Below are 23,003 nucleotides of genomic sequence, written 5' to 3'. Positions count from 1 at the left end.
GCCCTAGCCACACGACATTTCCATTTCCACTGAGTACTATGCTTTATTTTAAACCATGTGTCTAATACCTCTTTAAATTTAAAGAGGGTGACGATTTTGACTAATTGTAGCAGTTTATTGTATAACTTTAGATTTAGGTGTTTCTGAATGTTGTGTTTCAGTAACAGCCTAGACTATGGTATATGATGCATGCAGTTGTTTCTAGTGCTGTGCAAATGTAAATTCATTCTCTGGGTAAATTGTTGTATATTTTCTTTTATGTATATTAAGCAGTTACAGAGATTTGAGAGGGTCATTATGTTTAATAGGCTGAAGTGCTCTTTACAGGTTTCTCTTGGACCCAAATCTTGTATACATCAAAGTGCTTTTTTTGCTATTTGAATACATAGTTTGTGGCTGTTGAATTACCCCATAACAGAATCCCATATTGTAGCTGTGGCTGAAAGAATGGATAGTAGCAAAGCATCAATAAACTTTTACTGACAAACCATCTTAGTTTATACATTAGGAATATCAAGGGTGCAAGTTTGCCTGTCGGATAGCTTATATGAGCATCGCATGAGAGCCTTTGGTCTATTTTTAATCCCAATAGTTTGACACTGTGATTCACTTCTTTCCGTACCTTCAGATTAAAATAAATTTCCTACATTTTGTGTTGTTTACGCATAACTGGTTAGCAATACACCACACCCTACATTTTTCAAAAGTTCATTATTTTTATTTACAACCTATTGCATGCTCTCACCTGTGGAGATCACGGTCAAACATCAGAACATTGGATGAGAGCAGATTGAGTGTAAGTAGTGTTTCTGGACGTAACATCACATGGCGAGATGCGGGATACTTAATGCACCTAAGAACACTGTCATTTTGGCACTCCAGGTGTTATGGGTGGAGAGACACAACGTTGCGTGAGCGTACTGGCCTCCAAACGTTTGAAAGAGGTACACTCAATGGTTAACGTTACTGTCACTGTGCCGCTTTCTTACGTCCATCGTTTCAGGGGTCATTCAGCCTTGACTTCATTCTGAACGATGACAATCTGCGGCCGCATCGAGCGCAGCAAGTGAGGGATGTCTTTGAACAACACGATATTGGGCGAATGGAGTAGCCTGCCCGTTCCTCCGACTCAAATCCGATCGAGCATGTGTGGTATGCTTTGGGGAGACGTTATTGCAGCATGTTCACATCCACCAACGACCACCGTGTTGATGATAGAATGGAACACCCTTCCACAAAATCCACTCACCAACTTTGCGGCCAGCGTGGGAGCCCGCTGTAGAGACGCACTGTCGTCCGTGATAATCTCACACTCCATTAACACCCAGGTCCCGCTTTTTGTCATGTCCAGGGCACTGATTTAAATCGCAATGACTTTAGTGAAATTATTGTCTTTGAATAACAGTATCATTTACGTTCGCCCCCTTGTGTATATCTTTCAGTTACGTACAGCTCACGCAAGAAATAGTGACCAGATTTCTTCCAAAGCGCCAGGCGCGTTCATTCGTTTGATCGAAAAGAGAGGCCAATAAGTGTTTTCTGTCTTTCAGCCGGTCAGCGACGACAGAATCGAGGCGCAAACCCTCTAGTGTTTCTCAAACGATTCTACAGAAACTATTCTGTAAAAAAAAAAAAAAAAAAAAAAAAAAATTTGCTTCACTTATAGCCCTATGTTAAGGTTCATAATGATGTGCGCATCATTTCGTTAATGGTCGTAGTTATTGTGAGCACTTTTTAAGGGCTATCGGTGGCTGATGAAACGGGAAATGCTATGGGTTCTGGACCAATATACAGGGTGGTCCATTGATCGTGACCGGACCAAATATCTCAGGAAATAAGCATCAAACGAAAAAGCTACGAAGCACGAAACTTGTCTAGCTTGAAGGAGGAAACTAGATGGAGCTCTGGTTGGTCTGCTAGATGGCGCTGCCATAGGTCAAACGGATATCAACTGCGTTTTTTTAAAATAGGAATCCCCAGTTTTTATTACATATTCGTGTAGTACGTAAAGAAATTTGAGTGTTTTAGTTGGACCACTTTTTTCGCTTTGTGATAGGTAGCGCTGTAATAGTCACAAACATATGGCTAACAATTTTATACTAACAGTAGGTAACAGGTTAGTTTTTTAAATTAAAATACAGAACGTTGGTACGTTTGAACATTTTATTTGGGTTCTTCCAATGCGATACATGAACCACTGTGAACTTATCATGTCTGCGAACGCAGCTTGTTAACAGCGTGATTACCTGTAAATAACACATTAATCCACTAAATGCTCAAAATGATGACCGTCAACCTCAATGCATTTGGCAATACGTGTAACGACATTCCTCTCAGCAGCGAGTAGTTCGCCTACCGCGATGTTCGCACATGCATTGACAATGCGCTGACGCATGTTGTCAGGCTCTGACGGTGGATCACGATAGCAAATATCCTTCAACTTTCCCCACAGAAATAAATCCGGGAACGTCAGATCCGGTGAACTTGCGGGCCATGGTATGGCGCTTCGACGACCAATCCACCTGTCATGAAATATGCTATTCAATACCTCTTCAACCGCACGCGAGCTATGTGCCGGACGTCCATCATGTTGGAAGTACATCAACATTCTGTCATGCAGTGAAACATCTTATAGCAACATCGGTAGAACATTGCGTAGGAAATCAGCATACATTGCACCATTTAGATTGCTATCGATAAAATGCGGGCCAATTATCCTTCCTCCCATAATGCCGCACCAAGGTCGCTGACGTTCCACTTGTCGCAGTCTTCTTGAATTTTCCGCTGCCCAGTAGTGCATACTATGCCGGCTTACGTTACCGCTGTTGGTGAATGGCGCTTCGTCGCTAAATAAAACGCGTGCAAAAAATCTGTCATCGTCCCGTAATTTTTCTTGTGCCCAGTGGCAGAACTGTATACGACGTTCAAAGTCGTCGCCATGTGATTCCTGGTGCATAGAAATATGGTACGGGTGCAACCGATGTTGATGTAGCATTCTCAACACCGACGTTTTTGAGATTCCCGATTCTCGCGCAATTTGTCTGCTACTGATGTGCGGATTAGCCGCGGCAGCAGCTAAAACACCTACTTGGGCGTCATCATTTGTTGCAGGTCGTGGTTGACGTTTCACATGTGGCCGAACGCTTCCAGTTTCCTTAAATAACGTAACTATCCGGCGAACGGTCTGGACACTTGGATGATGTCGCCCAAGATACCGAGCAGCGTACGTAGCACACACTCGTTGGGCATTTTGATCACAATAGCCATACATCAACACGATATCGACCTTTTACGCAATTGGTAAACGGTCCATTTTAACTCGGATAGTGCATCGCGAAGCAAATACCGTCAGCACTGGCGGAATGTTACGTGATACTACGTACTTATACGTTTGCGACTATTACAGCGCCATCTGTCACAGTTCATATCCGATTGACCTATGGCAGCGCCATTTAGCTGGCCAACCATAGCGCCATCTGGTTTCCCCCTTGAAGTTTGACGAGTTTCGTTCTTTGTAGTTCTTGCGTTTGATGCATATTTCGTGAGATATTTGTTTTAACTGAGAATGTGCTTATTGGAAGCTACTGACTTTACTTTTCTTCAGTTTTCATTTTATAAACGTAAAAAAAAGCACTGATTCAGTATCCTCCCGGAGTTGTATCTGCAAGCTACGTCAGTGTGGGGAGACAGTGTAAACTCCACTGTGTTCGGCAAAAGGAGGATAGTTTGACATGGCAACCACAGAAATGTGTAGGTATTATTCAAAATTCACCAGTCGTAACGCTTCTCTGAAAGTTAAAAATGGGTAACAAGCCAGGCGGAAATAAATCGCTGCATTTTCGACGCGATTATTTTTAGATACTAACGGAAGCAGACGTGGCGGTAGATCTTTCTGAATGGTCACCATGCAGGTGAGTTGTGGAGGGCTCCCTCTTAACATTTTCCAGAAATGTGAGCGTAGGCTTTAGTTTAGATCAGCAGTTCCTCTCCAGCTCTCGGCATTTCCCTTACAACGCTCTGAGCGATCGGCCCACTGCCAATCTCCTCAAGCTTGCCCAGCCTACTGTGTATCTGGCGGCTACGACATTTTGCGGCATTTCTTTCTCTAAACCTTCTATACTCTATCGTAGTAATTATGGTGCAACTTTCATCGAGCTCTTTACTTGGCTGTGACCCATCATGAGAAAGTTACTTTCGTCAATAGGTTTTGCAGACTAGTATTCTTGATAAGAAGTCCAAAAACTGGAACAATACAATTAGTCGTAGTAACGTCTTGCATGCTATTTGCTTTACAGATTCACTGCATTTTCTCATTGGCCTTCGCTAATATCGATTTTATTTTCAAGTGATGATACTGCTATATCAATATTATATAAACTGCCCTTTGCGAAGTACATTGTAAAAGAGGTTTGCACTACTCTGTCTTCAGGCCACGCCTACCGGGACCATCCGGGATCCTCAGAGGAGAATGCGGATAGGAGGGGCGTAGGGTCAGCAGACCGCTGTCCCGGTCGTTATGATGGTATTCTTGATCGAAGCCGCTACTGTTCGGTCGAGTAGCTCCTCAATTGGCATCATGAGTCTGAGTGCATCCAGAAAAATGGCAACAGCGCATGGCGGCTGGATGGTCACCCAGCCAAGTGCAGGCCACGCCCAACAGCGCTTAACTTCGGTGATCTCACGGGAACCGGTGTATCCACTGCGGCAAGGCCGTTGCCCGAGTCTTTTACTACGGCGAAGAAAATTGCCTGCGTAGCGCAGAATGAAGCCTGATGATGAAACGTCGATCGTGTAAATTTTCTTGTCATTCCCCACCTGGTACTCTTATAAAATCAATGATCCTCCTCCAGAAGAGCTTATACTGACGGAAGATGTTACACATTAAGACATTGGTCGTTATTCTTTTGGCCCTGGTATACCGACAGTTTACTTGTTTACGTTAAGAATTTTCCTCGCTTTCACCTTGAATGGGTGACCGTCCGAATGTCTGTGGTGGTAAGGTGCACAGTTTTGCACGCGAATGGCTCTTAGCGCTGTTTCTTGAATAAGCTATTTATATTCTAAGTGCATTTTGGTGCAGTCCCGATCGTTCGAGTCCCGGAACTTCCCTTGTTAGTGATACTTGTCAAGTACCTACCCAAGTGACAGGTAAACAATGAGTGGCGATGTTGCAGTAGTTCTTTGCGTGTCCACAGGAGTGCCGCGGGGAGCGTGAAGGTACACCGGCCGCCGACGACGACGATGACGTCACGCTGGCGGAGGTGCCGCTGCCGGCGGACGAGAAGCAGCAGGTGAACGGCCGCCGCGCCGACGGCGAAGGCGCAGACATCGACGAGCTGCTGATGGACGACTCTGCGCAGCAGTCCTGCACCGTGCACATTGTCAGTACATGTCCCGCGCTCACAGCTTCACGGTAGCCTGCCGGAGCCGGCAAAACGACAGCCGGGCCGTTTGCTCCTCTTGTAACTGCGCCACAGCAATGCTAGCCTGTTTCGAACTTTCCGAGCTGATTTCGTACTTGGATAGGTTACACTTCATTCCAACAAAGAAATAACTTGCAAAACATGGGATAGTCCCAACAAAATTTATGTTGGCCAAATTTTCTGTATTCATAAATTTCGGACTTGTTTCAGTTTTTCTAAGACTATCTGTTTCTTGTGCTCCTAGGACTTCATCATGTATTTCGGTTTTAAAAGAATAGAAAATTCACCACGATTTCGATTATTACAATTATTTTAGGCAATACCAAGGTTTCTACACACTGTCAAAAAATACTAGTTTTCATGTTTTCTGCAAAAATGAAAAAATGCCCGGTTTTTGAACACGTTTATTTCAGTTTCTCTTCATTAAGTACAACATCCTATACGTTATGTTATACACTGAAGCACCAAAGAAACTGGTCCAGGCATGTGTATTCCAATACAGAGATACTCTACTGGCCATTAAAATTGTTACACCAAGAAGAAATGCAGATGATAAACGCGTATTCATTGAACAAATATATTATACTAGAACTGACACAGTATGGTTTGAGAGTAAATCGGAGAAAGACGAAGGTAATGAGAAGTAGTAGAAATGAGAACAGCGAGAAACTTAACATCAGGATTGATGGTCACGAAGTCAATGAAGTTAAGGAATTCTGCTACCTAGGCAGTAAAATAACCAATGACGGACGGAGAAAGGAGGACATCAAAAGCAGACTCGCTATGGCAAAGAAGGCATTTCTGGCCAAGAGAAGTCTACTAATATCACATACCGGCCTTAATTTGAGGAAGAAATTTCTGAGGATGTACGTCTGGAGTACAGCATTGTATGGTAGTGAAACATGGACTGTGGAAAAACCGGAACAGAAGAGAATCGAAGCATTTGAGATGTGGTGCTATAGACGAATGTTGAAAATTAGGTGGACTGATAAGGTAAGGAATGAGGAAGTTCTACGCAGAATCGGAGAGGAAAGGAATATGTGGAAAACACTGACAAGGAGAAGGGACAGGATGATAGGACATCTGCTAAGACATGAGGAAATGACTTCCATGGTACTAGAGGGAGCTGTAGTGGGCAAAAACTGTATAGGAAGACAGAGATTGGAATACGTCAAGCAAATAATTGAGGACGTAGGTTGCAAGTGCTACTCTGAGATGAAGAGGTTAGCACAGGAAAGGAATTCGTGGCGGGCCGCATCAAACCAGTCAGTAGACTGATGACAAAAAAAAGAAGAACTGACACGTGATTACATTTTCACGCAATGTGGGTGCATAGATCCTGAGAAATCAGTACCCAGAACAACCTCCTCTGGCCGTAATAACGGCATTGATACGCCTGGGCATTCAGCCAAACAGAGGTTGGATGGCGTCCACAGGTACAGCTGCGCATGCAGCTTCAACAGGATACCACAGTTCATCATGAGTGGCGTATTGCGACGAGCCAGTTGCTCGACCACCATTGACCAATCGTTTTCAGTTGCTGAGAGATCTGGAGTATGTGCTGGCCAGGGCAGCAGTCGAACATTTTCTGTATCCAGAAAGGCCCGTACGGGACCTGCAACATGCGGTCGTGCATTATCCAGTTGAAATGTAGGGTTTCGCAAGGATCGAGTGAAGGGTAGAGCCACGGGTCGTAACACAAATGTAACGCCCACTGTTCAAAGTGCGGTCAATGCGAACAAGAGGTGACCGAGACGTGTAACTAATGGCATCCCATACCATCACGCTGGGTGATACGCCAGTATGACGATGACGAATACACGCTTCCAATGTGCGTTCACCGCGAAGTCGCTAAACACGGATGCAACCATCATGATGCTGTAAACAGAACCTGGATTCATCCGGAAAAATGACGTTTTGCACCCAGGTTCATCGTTGAGTACACCGTCGCAGGCGCTCCTGTCTGTGATGCAGCGTCTAGGGTAACCGCAGCCGTGGTCTCCGAGCTGATAGTCCATGCTGCTCCAAACATCGTCGAATTGTTCGTGTAGGTAGTTGTTGTCTTGCAAATGTCCCCATCTCTTGGCTCAGGGATCGAGACGTGGCTGCGCGATCCGTTACAGGCATGCAGATAAGATGCCTGTCATCTCGACTGCTAGTGATACGAGGTCGTTGGGATCCAGCTCGGCGTTCCGTATTACCCTCCTGAACCCACCGATTCCATATTCTGCTAACAGTCATTGGATCTCGACCAACGCGAGCAGCAATGTCGCGATACGATAAACCGCAAACGCGATAGGCTACAATCCGACCTTTATCAAAGTCGGAAACGTGATGGTACGCATTTCTCCTCCTTACACGAGGCATCACAACAACGTTTCACCAGGCAACGCCGGTCAACTACTGTTTGTGTATGCGCAATCGGTTGGAAACTTTGCTCATGTCAGCACTTTGTAGGTGTCGCCATCGGAACCAACCTTGTGTGAATGCTCTGAAAAGCTAATCATTTGCATATCACAGCATCTCCTTCGTGTCAGTTAAATTTCGCGTCTGTAGCAAGTCAACTTCGTGATGTAGCAATTTAAATGGCCAGTAGTGTATGAGGCAGGATATGGGGCTGCGGTCGGCAACAGCTATATAATACAACCTGTGTCTGGCGCAGTTGATAGATCGGTTATTGCTGCTACGATGGCAGGTTATCAAGATTTAAGTGAGTTTGGTGCTATAGCCGGGACACGAGCGATGGGACACAGCACAGATAGCGATGAAGTGGGGATTTTTCCGTGCGACCAATTCACGAGTGTACCGTGAATATCAGCAGTCCGGTAAAACATCAAATCTCCCGCATCGTTGCAGCCGGAAATACATCATGCAAGAAAGGGACCAATGACGACTGAAGAGAATCATTCAACGTGACAGAAGTGGAATATTTCCACAAAGTGCTCCACATTTCATTGCTGGCCCATCAACAAGCGTCAGCTTGCGAACCATTTAACGGAACATCATCGATATGGGCTTTTAGAGCCGAAGGCCCACTCGTGTGCCCTTGATAATTGCAGGTCATAAGGCTTTACGCCTCGCCTGGACCCGTCAACACCGGCACTGGACTGTTAACGACTCGAAACATGTTGCCTGGTCGATCGAGTCTCGTTTCAAATTCTATCGAGCGGATGGATGTGTATAGGTATGCAGATAATCTCATGAATCCATGGATCCTGCATGTCAGCAGGGGACTGTTTAAGCTAGTGGAGGCTCTGTAATGGTGGGGGCATCTGCGGTTGGAGTGATATGGGACCTCTGATATGTCTAGATAGGGCTCTGACAATGACACGTGCGTAAACATCCTGTCTGATATCTGCATCCCTTCATGCCAATTGTGTATTCTGACGTTGGCCAATTCGAGCACGATAATGCGACATCCCACACGCCCAGAGTTGCTACAGAGTGTCTCCAGGAACAGTCTTCCGAGCTTAAACACTTCCGCTAGCCGCCAGGCTCCCCAAACATGGGCATTATTGAGCATATCTGCGATGGCTTGCAACTTGCTGTTCAGAAGGGACCTCCACCCCCTCGTACCCGTACGGATTTATGGACAGCCCGGCAGGTTTCATGGTGTCAGTTCCTTCAGGCATTACTTCAGACATCCGAGTCCATGCCAAGTCGTGTTTCGGCACTTCTGCGTGCTCGCGGGGCCCCAACACGATATTGGGCAGGTGTACCAGTTTGTTTGGCTTTTCAGTGTATATTAAATTTGAACATCTCGCTTTGTCGATCTCAGTTACTCCATGCAATCGGATGATTCCTGGGCATCCATCTATTGTGATTCGTACATCACTAGTCTCATTCACATTAATGAAACTGCAGCATTACCCCTTAAATATATTAGATAATCAGCAACTTGAAAATTCAACTCTTACAAGCTAAAATATGTAAACTGAAATGGGCAGTTAATTATACTTGTGTAAAGAAACCATGCAATACAAATGAAACGTAAGTAGGTTTACTATAACTGGAAAGGAATTATCATTTGCTAACACTTATTATTATCACTTCTGGATGCGAAATACTTCTGACAGTGTACTTCAACCTTTGGCACTCTTGATGTGAATATGTGGGTCACTTTGGACGTTTTGAGGACCAAGTTCCTTGGTGTCACCAGAAATACCATGAGTGGTAGAAGGAGGGTAAGTAGATGGGGGGTTCTTACAACAGTGAGTAAGCATATTCCAGTTCATTGATTTCAACATCTGTTTCTTAAACAGTTTCCATAAAATCTACTATTTCTTCACCTTCATCGTGTAAACATTCTGGCACGTTTTCACGTTTGAGTCCATTGCAATACTTGCAAGCGGAAAAACACTTCAGACCTGCTTTTCTTCAGTATCGTGCTCCGCCAGAGCTCACTATACATGAACACGAACAACACGAAGAACTAAGGTGCTGGATCGTGGCTCATTACAACATGCCACACACCCTTGTTACTGTGAGTCCAGCCCCATTCTCCCGGAGATTTCCAGTTTTACATTCAACTTCCTACTTGCTGGTAAATCCGTAACTAACGACTATGCTTAGCATCTTTTGTGGGCGGCAACCTTGTAAGATTCAAATCGTTTTTGTGACAGGCATGGCGAATAAATGGTCACACAAATCGTCTAGCGGCTGGGAACTGCTGACACCTTCTCTATACAACGCGATAATAAATTGTTTTTCAGCTGTTACTATTTCTTTTCGAATAGTATCTGGTTTCTTGAGCATGCCAAGTGCCGAGTTCAGCAGTTCATGTTTCTTGGTAATGATTCAAAACTTAATTTTTCCTTGTGTGAGAAGGGCGGGTGTAGTACCACATCCAGTAACAGTATGAGTGAGCAGAATCTGTTCACTGCCAAACTTGTAAGATGCAGTCCAAAACCACTTGTCTTCTGCAATTTGTTCTGAACTAGTCAAGAGCACAAGGAGGGCAATATTTTCACTTCCAAAATCGTCATTTCTTGTAACAAAAGATGTTATAGGCATAACATCAGCATTTTCTTGTGCCTGGTCCACTTCAATACCTACACTCTCGAAATTCCTTTTGAAAAAGTGTGATGAAGCTATTATTGTTTCGTTTTGTTCAGTCCTGAGGGACTTCATTTACTATCTCTGATTCAACTATAACTTCAACCGAAGAATTTTTCTAGACCTACAAATTCTCCGCAGTCTTTGTGCTATATTGCTCTCCCTTACAAGGGTATCTACCGAATACAAGAGCGAAGTGAGAGACAAAACGACTCTGCAGATAAGAATCATAACTTTGGCTACTGATTTCAATGATACAAACTTTTTTATGGTGTACTCTCCAGGAACGAGGAAAAATATATTCGGTGCAAATGGTTGACATCCTTCACTGGAACAAAAGCATTGTAGAATAAAGGTTTTGTTCCTTTTCACATGCCTTTTTCTGAGAATAGAGACACTGCTCAGGAATCACCCGATTGCACGTGAAGTAAATCAGTACTGCAGAGTGAAATGTTTGATTCCAGTTCAAACATAATACAACAGAAATTGAAATAAAAGTGCTCGAAAAGAAAGTATTTTATCATAAAATACAAAATTTGGTAAACCGATATTTTTTGATGAATTGTTGCAAACGTGGTACTTGGTGGAGAAAAAAGCTGCAGTAATGAAATTTCTAGAAAATTTTGTGCTCTTTTGAAAAGCAAATAGTCGCCAAAGTGCTAGGAGCTAAAAAAACTGAGATTTTTTTAAAAATGGAAAAGTCTGAAATTTTCATAATTTTTTGACTATATAAAGCTTAGCCAAGATAAATATTGTTGGAAAAACTTGGTCTTCCAATCTTTCCAAACATATGAACGAGCTAAACAAATAAAATCTTCTACTCCACTTCTGCAAGGTATAGACCTTTCCCGCAACATGTTGATTGGACCATTAATAAAGACACATAAAATGCATCAACCTAAGACTGAAATGAGGTTGTGGCTTAGTCTTTTCTAGAATTTGTACAGCAACAATTGATGTATTAGAATACAACAATAGCTTTCAACAGTCGTGAACCTCCTTCCTCAAATATTATCGCAGTTTCCAGAATTACCCTTGCGTTTTAGCGGTAATAGCTAAAGTATTATTAAAAAAGAAATGTCAATTACAGAGCATGAAAGTCTGATAAAACTGCCTTGGCATGTAAGCCTAGAGCGGATTTGAAAAATGCACATTACAAATCGGAAAACGCATACGTACGACTTACAGACTTCGTCTCGGCGTAATTTTGCATAAAAATATGTAACATTTTGACTCATGATGCATGCTACTACTGAATCACATCATCGAAAGCTCTAGCAAAGTTGTAACAAAGATGGCTACCTACTCCTGCTGTTTGTTCTGATTTGAACAGTCCGAGTCTGCAACCAATGTTAAACATAAGTGTCGTACCGAGTACAGAAAGGACCCTATTAGTAGGCCTACTGTATATGAGTGCGTAAGTAACCGTCAGGTCGACCGCGTGAGTAAATTGTTTTGTTCCAAATCAATTTGATTAAAAAAATCGTATCCTCGTCCCAAACCCTACACATTGATAGTGGATAAAGAACTAAATGATACTAAGTGAATTGCTGTTAAGGACTTTTGTGATGAAATATTATATCCATCGATGCAGACGAGTATTTCACTGCGACCGTTATCTGTGCTGATGGGCGCACTTTTCACTTTAAGCAGTGAAGCTAGTAAAACCAACTGTAGTATTTGGCCAGTGAAATAATACGATAAACCTTGGGACAAGGTCGTCATAGTACAAAAGTTAGCGTCTTTTGTGCATCGAGCAAGAGCAAAGTTGACGGCATTTTCTCTTTCAAAGAGAAAACAATCAACGGAATAGTGTACTTAGTGTTGTGTCTAGGCAAGACAGCCTAGACACAATGAGAGGAAGCCGAAAGGCACGCGCTAAGCTAAAGCCGGATGCGTGAGGTCTGAAACAGGATACGTAATGAAGGCTATAAAGAAAAGTACGTAGCTTCGGGAATACTTAACTTTAATCCATCCTTTTGGTACATCTGGAGATTGTTGCGATACAAGTGAGACTCTTTAGATACATGCAATGTTACTAATGGCGCCTTGCTAGGTCGTAGCCATTGACTCAGCTGAAGGCTGTTGTAACTATCTGCTCGGCAAAGGAGCGAGGCTTCGTCAGTGTAGTCGCTAGCTACGTCGTCCGTACAACTGGGGCGAGTGCTATTCCGTATCTCGAGACCTTCCTTGTGGTGGCGCTCGGTCTGCGATCACAGAGTGGCGACACGCGGGTCCGATTTAAAGCTACCACCTAGCAAGTGTGGTATCTGGCGGTGACACCACACTTAGATATGCTGGAAAACGTTTTGACCGCATGACTGATGATTGACGAGGTTGGCACTGCCTCTCAGACATTCGTGACTTCGTCAGTGCCCGCTTTCCAGGTGAATGGTTTTGCCTAGGTGCGCCCATTGCGTGGCCCCCACTTTCGCCAGACCTGACACCACCTGAGAACATCCATCGAAGATACCGTTTTTGTACCTTCTGTAGCAGCGCTAGAACGCATGCCGCGATTGGATAAGCCGCTCCTGGCACGTTGGAGCCAGTTAGACAAGGAAACGATTTCAGATGGGATCTGTGCCGCAAAACCATCGGAAGTGACCCTCAGACTGTTTAGCAATAGAGCAAAGTACTCGCAGAACTGAAAAGAATCACGTGAAAACGAAGTTCAAAATGGTTCAAATGGCTCTGAGCACTATGGGACTTAATATCTCAGGTCATCAGTCCCCTAGAACTTAGAACTACTTAAACCTAACTAACCTAAGGACATCACACACATCCATGCCCGAGGCAGGATTCGAACCTGCGACCGTAGTGGTCGCACGGTTCCAGACTGAAGCACCTAGAACCTCTCGGCCACACCGGCCGGCGAAAACGAAGTCTGTAAATCCTATGAATAAATCTATATGAACTTTCAAAGCTGTAAAGCCCTTTCAGAAACACTCCGTTCTATTCACAACTGTCCGCGAAAAATAATGTCGTAGTCTAAATTACCGTTATGTACCCCTAGGTTTGAGCATATTACTTGAAATTCACGATCTAGGTTTGTAAATTCTCAGATTTAAGGTGACTTTTTTCCGTAGGTGCTAGTACAGCACAATACGTTGTCAACAAAATTATACCCTGAAATGCACTTATTACTCTACACTTTTAGTTGACCAGAAGCCTGAGAATTTTATGAACATGTATGAAATTGCAGTCATTAATGTAGTAAGAAAAACTTTTTGATAACAAACAGGAATGTTTTGCAGAAAGCAATGAAAAAATATTAAACTAGGAACATCTGTAATAAGGCGTAACAATATATATACGGCAAAAAACGCAAATAGGGCTCAGATTTTCATTATGTCATCACTGAAACCATAAAAGTCGGTAGGGGTGTCACAGAAGAATGCGGCCTCTCTCGTGTTATTTAGTTTGTGACAGGAAAAATTAAAATAATGAAGTCTTAAAGGTTAACAGTTCAGTTTCACTAAATGAAACCTCATGTACTTGTTTTACTAATTATCTCATCTGATACAGTGGTTGGGGTTTGTACCAGATGTTAGCGAGTCCACTGCCTTAAACAATGAGCCACTTCACATTGTTCTAACGTTAACAGACGAGAGCTAAATTATCCTATAATGAAACAATTGGTTTTGAAAATACAGAGTTTTCTTAGTTCAGTTGTAGAAAGGTGTTTCTGTGGAGTCATCAATCGATCTAATTTATCACGAGTAGAATTTCGTAATAAAAATGTTTTAATTTTAATAGAAATGACAGTCTTTTGTACGCCTGTTTTTAGTCCCTAAAATAAACGGTGATTATCGTTTATTTCACGATGATAGTGCCTGCAATTAAATAAAGCAATTTTCATGTGCCTCACATATGGACTTGGCTTCCTTTATTTCTAAAGCAAGTGAAGTTGCTTCAGAAATAAATGAATCGAAAAAAATGGTACATACCTAGAAAAAATAATTTTAGTGGCAGATGGTGTCCAGGAATGAAACTAAACGAGAAAACTAAGACTTGAGCCATCATTTTCATACTATTATTAATGCGATTCTAATTTTTATGTTTACCTTAACTGATCAGGAACATTGGTGACGACAGACCTACAATGCATCTGTCAAGCGAAAATTTTCCTAAATTATTGTGGCTTTTGGTGGTATACTTCACACACTTTTTTTTTTTCGTGATTACATATATGCACCAATAATCTATGTGACAATCTGCTGACACCAAGACATAATTGCCGTTGTACTAATTAAAATAAATTCTTAAACTAATAATGAAATGTTAATGGTACCGAAGCATTTTTTAGGTAAATGAAACATGAAGAGCCACACGGTTCATTTGTAGTAGTGTATCACTGAAGACGTCGTAGCTGATGAGAAGTGATGGGACTTCGACGATCTCTGACAAGTTTATGTTGAAAATTGATCGAAAGCTTTGATATTGCAATACCAATTGAAGATAAAAGAAAATCATTACCACCACCTTCCTTTCAGTAATTAGACTATTGCCTGTTCCAAACACGCAAACAAAATCTTTCCGGTATTTTCCGAGATCTTTCAATACCGTCTTTCACATTTGGCTTGAAGTACAGGATATTCTAGGATTTCTGAGACCTCCACGAGGTTTTGTATCCAGTTTCCACAATACTTTGTATTTTTTTTTCATTCATGTTGAAAATATGTAATTCTGTTCTAATATCTTCATGTCTAATCATGTCTCTTCTTTTGCAGCCCTTCGTCCTATTTTGTAACCTCACTCCTATTGAGGAACCTCATCTCTGCTGTTTGAATTTTGTTTGTTTGTTTTTTAGTTGTAAGCCAGCTTTCGCTTCCATAGGATAACAGAGGAACTGTCATTATCATGTAGATTTCACGATGGTCTCTTTCTGCACTATAGGGTCCTATGATATGCTTCTGTTACCGCGTACATCTATCTACTTCGTGTACTTTATATTCACTATGAGAGTCAAAACCAAAACTTATAACACAGCTTAAATTAGTTATTCCAGAGCCGTGTTCTAAAAGTGAATTATCGGAAACATTGTTTGATGCGACTACATTTTTTCCTCCTTTGCTTTTCTTTTTAGCCCGCATCTCGTGGTCGTTCTCGCTTCCCACGCCCGGGTTCCCGGGTTCGATTCCCGGCGGGGTCAGGGATTTTCTCTGCCTCGTGATGGCTGGGTGTTGTGTGCTGTCCTTAGGTTAGTTAGGTTTAAGTAGTTCTAAGTTCTAGGGGACTGATGACCATAGATGTTAAGTCCCATAGTGCTCAGAGCCATTTGAACCATTTTTTTTCTTTTTATTACTAGAACCGTTTAAGTTGTATGTCTCGGACATTTCGTTCAGCTGGTATACTGGTCTCTGGAGATAATCTTCATAACAATGTTATTTGGAAACAGGTTCATCCATCGCTGTTTTATTTCCTTTAATTACTTCACATTTGCATTTACGAATAATGAAGTCAATGTAAACACTCATCCGCCCATCCTTTCAACTAGCATTGCCACGTCCGATTAACCATGCCGACCCTGCGTATGCGCGGGAAAAACGGCACAAGCAAAATAAAAGGGAAGAAGAAGCCAATGTAAACATTGTAGGTGGTAGGTGGTAGGTGGTAGTCGACAGCCTCGTCTTATACCTGGGTTAATAATTATGTCTTCTAATTTTTTCTTCCTTTATTTATACAACTAAGAAGCTTTTACCCCTGTAATACCAAAATTGTTTATGTAGTCTGAATAACTTACATTGACCATGTTTATAACGAAAATGTAGCATACGTTTTCACGTCTCACGTTACATGATAATCACTTGATAATATTTTAATACTCCTTGTTTTCCTTAAACCTTAGGGAGAATGTATTTTTAGTTTTGTATCGTTACCAAAATATGTGTCATTGACAGGTATGTTTTCATACGATCCCGCCACAGAAGAATTCTTCATTTACATCCTTACTCCACAGGCTACGATATGGTGGTCCGCAGTTGCAGAAATGAACTGGAAATCAAATGATAGCAATGAAGTAGTTAGGTTATCAGTTATCGTTCGAAACCAGCGGTGAATTCTAGTTCCCTCATCCCATAATTCCCTCGGCAAGCCATAACAACTGGAACATCGAACCACTAGCACGTATGATTTCAACAGTCAGTGCAGACGTCATTGGTCAGGAAGGTTCGTAATCCACTGATATCTGTTCCTCCGCGGCATGAATATGCACGGACGAAAATTTGCTTAACGAAGTGCTTGAAAAAAACTGCAGGGAACCGCGATCGAATGAGAATTGTCCCGCCATTTTCTGCGCCGTCATGGTAAATATTAAATTATCCCTTTGACTATTGTTCCAGGCGCTGTTCACGCCCAATTCCGGGCATTTCCGCGACTCTCGTTACCCATTGTAATCCAAATGAAGCATTCTGGGGCGGCGGCCGCCGACGCCCGCCGGGCCGCTCAAATATTCATAAGTTTGATCAATAGCGCCGACGGCGAGCGGCCGCCGCAGCAAGGAGGGCCGCGCAATTCGGCTAAAATAACAATGAAACGCCGCGTCTGGATCTGGCCGGTAGCTGCTGGAATTCACCGCGACCGCGCCAAGACACTGTCCCCACCGAGGCCTTGTTTGTTAACTAGCTTTCTGCCCCCGTACGTATTTGCCACATACACTTACTGGCCATCAAAATGGCGACACCAAGAAGAAATGCAGATGATAAACGGGTATTCGTTGAACAAATATATTATACTACAATTGACATGTGATTAGATTTTCACACAATTTGGGTGCATAGATCCTCAGAAATCAGTACCCAGAGCAACCACCGCTGGCCCTAATAATGGCATTGATACGCCTGGGCATTGAGTCAAACAGCTTAGATGGCGCGAACGGGTACAGCTGCCCATGCAGCTTCAACACCTACAGTTCATCAAGAGTAGTGACTGGCGTATTGTGACGAGACAGTTGCTCGGCCACCATTGATCAGATGTTTTCAACTCGTGAGAGATCTGGAGAATGCGCTGGCTAGGGCACTAGTCGAACATTTTCTGTATCCAGAAAGGCCCGTACAAGACCTTCAACATGCGGTCGTGCATTATCCTGCTGAAAAGTAGGGTTTCGCAGGGATCGAATGAAGGGTAGAGCCACGGGTCGTAACACATCTGAAATGTAACGTCCACTGTTCAAAGTGCCGTCAATGCGAACAAGACGTGACCGAGACGTGTAACCAATGCCACCCCATACCATCACGCCGGGTGATACGCCAGTATGGCTATGACGAATGCACGCTTCCAATGTGCGTTCACCGCGATGTCACCTAACACGGATGCGACCATCATGATGCTGTAAACAGAACCTGGATTCATCTGAAAAAATGACGTTTTGCCATTCGTGCACCCAGGTTCGTCGCTGAGTACACCATCGCAGGTGCTGCTGTCTGTGATGCAGCGTCTAGAGTAACCGCAGCCATGGTCTCCGAGCTGATAGTCCACGCTGCTGCAAACGTGGTCGAACTGTTCGTGCAGATTTGTTGTCTTGCGAACGTCCACATCTGTTGACTAAGGGATCGAGACGTGGGTGGACAATCCCATACAGCCATGCGGATAAGATGCCTGTCATCTCGACTGCTAGTGATAAGAGTCCGTTGGGATCCAGCACGGCGTTCCTTATTACCCTCCTGAACTCACCGATTCGATATTCTGCTAAAAATCACTGGACCTCGACCAACGCGAGGAGCAATGACGCGATACGATAAACGGCAATCGCGATAGGCTACAATCCGACCTTTATCAAAGTCGGAAACGTAATGGTACGCATTTCTCCTCCTTTGCTAGGCCACACAACGTTTCACCAGGCAACGCCGGTCAACTGCAGTTTGTGTATGAGAAATCAGTTTGAAACTTTCCTCATTTCAGCGAGTTGTAGGTGCGCCACCGGCGCCAACCTTGTGTGAATGCTCCGAAAAGTTAATCGTTTGCATAACACAACATCTTCTTCCCGTCGGTTAAAGTTCGTGTCTGTAGCAATTCACCTTCGTGTTGTAGCAATTTTAATGGCCAGTAGCGTATTTTTCATACACACATACACTGATCGGCCACAACATTATGACAACCGATCTACTATCGATATAAACCAGCCCAGGCGATAGCAGCGTCATCTGGCGAGGAATGACTGCTAGTCAAGTCACACGCACGGTGCATGTAGTATCAGTGAGCGTGCTGTGTGTGTGTAGTATGGGGAAAACGCGCGATCTGTCTGAATTTGACGTAGTGCAGGTTGTGATTCGCCGGAGGTTTGGCACGAGCGTTTTGGAAACTGCACGACTTGTCGTGTGTTCTAGTGAGTGTCTTCAACCGTGGCGAAACCGAGGTGAAATCACGTCCACAAGTCGTTGGGTTTGCCGACCACCCCTCACTGCACATGTCGTATATCATAGGCAGGCGGTGAACTGTGGCGGAAGTAACATTAGACTCGGCGGTCTACAGTTGTGTCTGGACACACACTGCACTGAACACAAATAACGATGGGCGTCCGTAGCCGGCGACCCATGCATGTGCCAGGCATAACACCACGACATCGGCAACTACGACTGAAATGGGCAAGTGACCATCGACACTGTAAAATTACTTAGAGCCATTCTTATGACGTCATTTATTGTGTGGCTACCAGTTTCGGCGCTTCAAAGTGCCCTATTCAGGTTTTACTTGACTCTGAAGGTGTTAAAACCATTTGTATACACGATGCACAGTGGCCAATATAACTGCTTTACGCAGACTACCTGTAACTGTGATGTTGTCTATCCAACCACAATTTGTTGATGATTGGATAGGCGACATCACATTTACAGGTAGTCTGCGTAAGCCAGTAGAGTTGGTCACTGATGCATCATGTATACAGACAGTGTTAACCTCTTCAGCATCAACTCAGGAATGAAGATGGTACACTGAAGAGCCAAAACTTGTAGCCACACAATGAATGGCATAATAAGGACTGTTGTAGGTTTCATTTTCTTACAGAAGTGAACAGCTGTAGTTCCCCAGGTCTCCAGTGACAAGGATGGACACACACTGGAAGTTGACTCAGTGGCAGAGCGTTGCATGGTCTGATGAATCACGTTACCTTCATCATCATGCCGATGGCAGGCGGCGAATCCGTAGGCTTTTAGGGGAACAGCACCTTGACACCTGTACTGCGAGACGCAGACAAGCTGGTGTCGGCTCCACTAGGCTTTGGGGAACATTCATACGGACATCCACGAATCCAGTAGAGTTCGTGCAAGGCCCCTGAACGCTGGTTGGAGACCACGTACACCATTTCATGACGATCATCTTTTCCGAGATTTTACGGGAATTGGGTGACTTGCATGTGCAGATATTGTGCCAGCTCCCTCCAGCGACCTACCAATGCCTCACTGCTTCCATGTCACGAGGTGCTGCCGCTGTTATTTGTGCCAAGGGTGGACATACCGTATGTTAGGTAGATTGTCATAATTTTCTGGCTGAAAAGTGTATATTTCATTTCTTCGCAACACTTTCTCCTTTGTTTTCCTTTTTAGTGGTATTATCATGTTCTTCCTAGCATAGATTCAGAATTCTGTTAATGTAATAACTTTCGAAATGTGGTGCTACAGAAGAATGTTGAAGATTAGGTTGGTAGATCACATAACTAATGAGGAGGTATTGAATAGAATTGGAGAAAAGAGAAATTTGTGGCAAACGTGACTAGAAGAAGGGATCGGGTGGTAGGAAATCAAGAGATCACCAATTTAGTAATGGAGGGCAGCGTGGAGGGTAAAAATCGTAGAGGGAGACCAAGAGATGAATACACTAAACAGATTCAGAAGGATGCAGGTTGCAGTAGGTACTGGGAGATGAAGAAGCTTGCTTAAGATAGAGTAGTCTATGGAGACCTGCATGAAACCACTCTCTGGACTGAAGACCACACAGACGGACAATAGCTCATCATACGTATTTCGACGCCGTTGTATCCGAAGCATAGTCATACTTGGCACGGTGTAACACACAGTTAACAACCACACACTCCAATCGTTTAGCACAAATTACTGAGGCAGATAACATTAATTACTAATTTATTACGCCGCGTCGCTTTCCCTGGAAATATAAAATCGGTTACCAATAACCAACTGCGAGACAAACCTATCATGATAGGGGCCGTAAGATTATGACCTTCGACTTAATCGCTCATATGGATACTAGAGGGCAGCGATAATGCGTAGCTCATGTCGTTGGTAGCTTGCTGTGGATACCTGGTACCAGGCGACTACGCACAGGTCACGCAATTCCCGTAAATTGTGGAGCAATGATTTGTGGACATGGAAATGGCCTCCGACTGTGTCCCGGATGTGTTCTACCCCGTTCATATCAGGCGAGTTCGGTACCTCAGCCATCCACAAGAGTTCACTATAATGCTCCTCAAGCCATTGAGGTACGAGTATAGCCTTGTGTCAACGACAGTTACTGTGCTGGAAAATGGTATAACAGTTGGGGAAGAGATAAAGCATGAAGAGATGCAAGTCAAAGTCAACCAAAGCATAATACCGCCCCTGCGGCCGTGGAGCGATGTGTGTTTTCAACAACTGTTCGCTTGGATGACGGTGCATCCGCTTACGGCAATCGAACTGGTGAAACAAAAATAGTTCAAATGTATTAAAAAAACTAAAAGCCCGCCTCGATTGCGAAAAAGCACCTAGTGTTAAGTGTTAACCCAGGTTTTGGCGTAGATAACTACACCTTCTTCAGAACAACAATAAAACACACAAGTGCCTAAGAAGACCTTTGTCAATGATTAAAAGAACACCACAGCTATACATTTATAAACGAAAAAGAAAAGGAAAACACAAACAGTACATATGTACAAAGTCAAAACCACTACTTAACTCAATGGTGTACGCTCCACCTCACACCGGCCTATGTTCGATGGGCCATGACCCGTCATAAACTGCAGCTTCAAATGATCGCTCACTTACTTAACTTCCCTTGCCCTGCGCATGTGCATAGGTAGCGGGTCAGGCCCGTAAGTGAGCGACCGTTTGTAGCTGCAGTTGATGGCGGGTCATGGCCCATCGAACATAGGCCGGTGTGAGGTGGAGCGTACACCATTAAGTTAAGTAGTGGTTTTGGCTTTGTACATATGTACTGTTTATGTTTTCCTTTTCTTTTTCGTTTATAAATGTATAGCTATGGTGTTCTTTTAATCATTGACAAAGGTCTTCTTAGGCACTTGTGGGTTTTATTGTTGTTCTGAAGAAGGTGTAGTTATCTACGCCGAAACCTGGGTTAACACTTAAAACTAGGTGCTTTTTTCGCAATCGAGGCGGGTTTTTAGTTTTTAAGTATATTAACCAACGATTGCTGACGCGCTGCGATATTGAAGGTTCTTATAGTCCAAATGGCTTTGAGCACTATGGGACTTAAGGTCTCAGGTCATCAGTCCCCTAGAACTTAGAACTACTTAAACCTAACTAACCTAAGGACATCATACACATCCATGCCCGAGGCAGGATTCGAACCTGCGACCGTAGCGGTCGCGCGGTTCCAGACTGAAGCGCCTAGAACCGCTCGACCACACCGGCCGGCTTATGAAACGAGAAAAATACGATTCATTCGACCTAATAACCCTTTTCTATTGATCCACGATGAAAACTCGATGATCTCGAGCCCACAGGAATTGCAATTGGCCATGTCATTCCTTAACATGGGAACACGAAAGTAATTTATTGCATAGCCCACGATCAACAATGTCCGCTGAATCCTGTGCCCCAAAACACTTGTGCCTACTCAAGCACTGTGCTCAGTCGTCAGATCTGCCACGGTTGGCTGCGTGACAAGCCATAATAAAGGTGTATTGACTAACTTCCGCTATTCACAAGGTTTTTGTAGACAACAGGTACTATGAGGAATGCGGAAAGGGTACAAATTGAAGAAAGAAACGAATGTCTGTAAGTGAAGAAACAAGCGTCTTGATATGGAAAATACGGAAAACAGATACTCCACAACTAAAGACGTCGAAGTTTACTTTTTATGTGATGCTGGTGACTTCCTTTGGCGGTTCACAGCAATTCGAGGCGTACTACGGGCACTTAATGATGGCGGCTGTATACGGAATTCCGTTCCGTTATAGCGCTTTTAAATATTCATTGATCTCTTACCCGCCATTGGCACGCAATGAATAATGAGGCTTTCTGGAACGTGTTTAGTATTTTTTACGTTCTTCCCTGTCCCCTCGTAATGACGGGAGATGCCTTAAGGAATTGACAGCTCGCTAACGTCTGTATGTAAATAAATAATTCATGTTCGCGCGCGTATGGTACCCGAACATGTATCAGTTCAATGATTGCACCTTGAAGGTGCAAGCTTTACAGCAAAAAGAGGAAGTCTTATCTTCGCTCGCGAAGGCATCCTAGAAAAGTGTATGTCGTATTCGGTTCGCTAACGTACTTTAACTTCCATTACTCACTCATGCGTAGGTAGACGCTCATTATCGAAACCTGGAGATGAAGCAATATTAGCAGACAGATAGAA

The 23,003-nt window shown here is 43.6% G+C and overlaps 1 protein-coding gene and 1 pseudogene across 1 annotated transcript in view; one reads left to right on the top strand and one right to left on the bottom strand.

Moving 5' to 3' along the window:
• The window catches only part of LOC124613093 (RNA-binding protein Raly-like), a 1,050,615-nt gene that overhangs the window by 999,300 nt on the left and 28,312 nt on the right, over positions 1-23,003 (top strand). The window contains exon 9 of the mRNA XM_047141685.1: positions 5,196-5,381. Within this exon, the coding sequence (XP_046997641.1) occupies positions 5,196-5,381 (186 nt within the window). The remainder of the gene's footprint in view (positions 1-5,195; positions 5,382-23,003) is intronic.
• LOC124614565 lies at positions 4,602-4,718 on the bottom strand (annotated as a pseudogene).

The sequence above is a fragment of the Schistocerca americana genome, chromosome 4 (genome assembly GCF_021461395.2).
Source record: "Schistocerca americana isolate TAMUIC-IGC-003095 chromosome 4, iqSchAmer2.1, whole genome shotgun sequence".
Lineage (NCBI taxonomy): Eukaryota > Metazoa > Arthropoda > Insecta > Orthoptera > Acrididae > Schistocerca > Schistocerca americana.
Note: the sequence above shows the minus strand (reverse complement) of the source record. Positions and strands in the feature narration are given on the sequence as shown.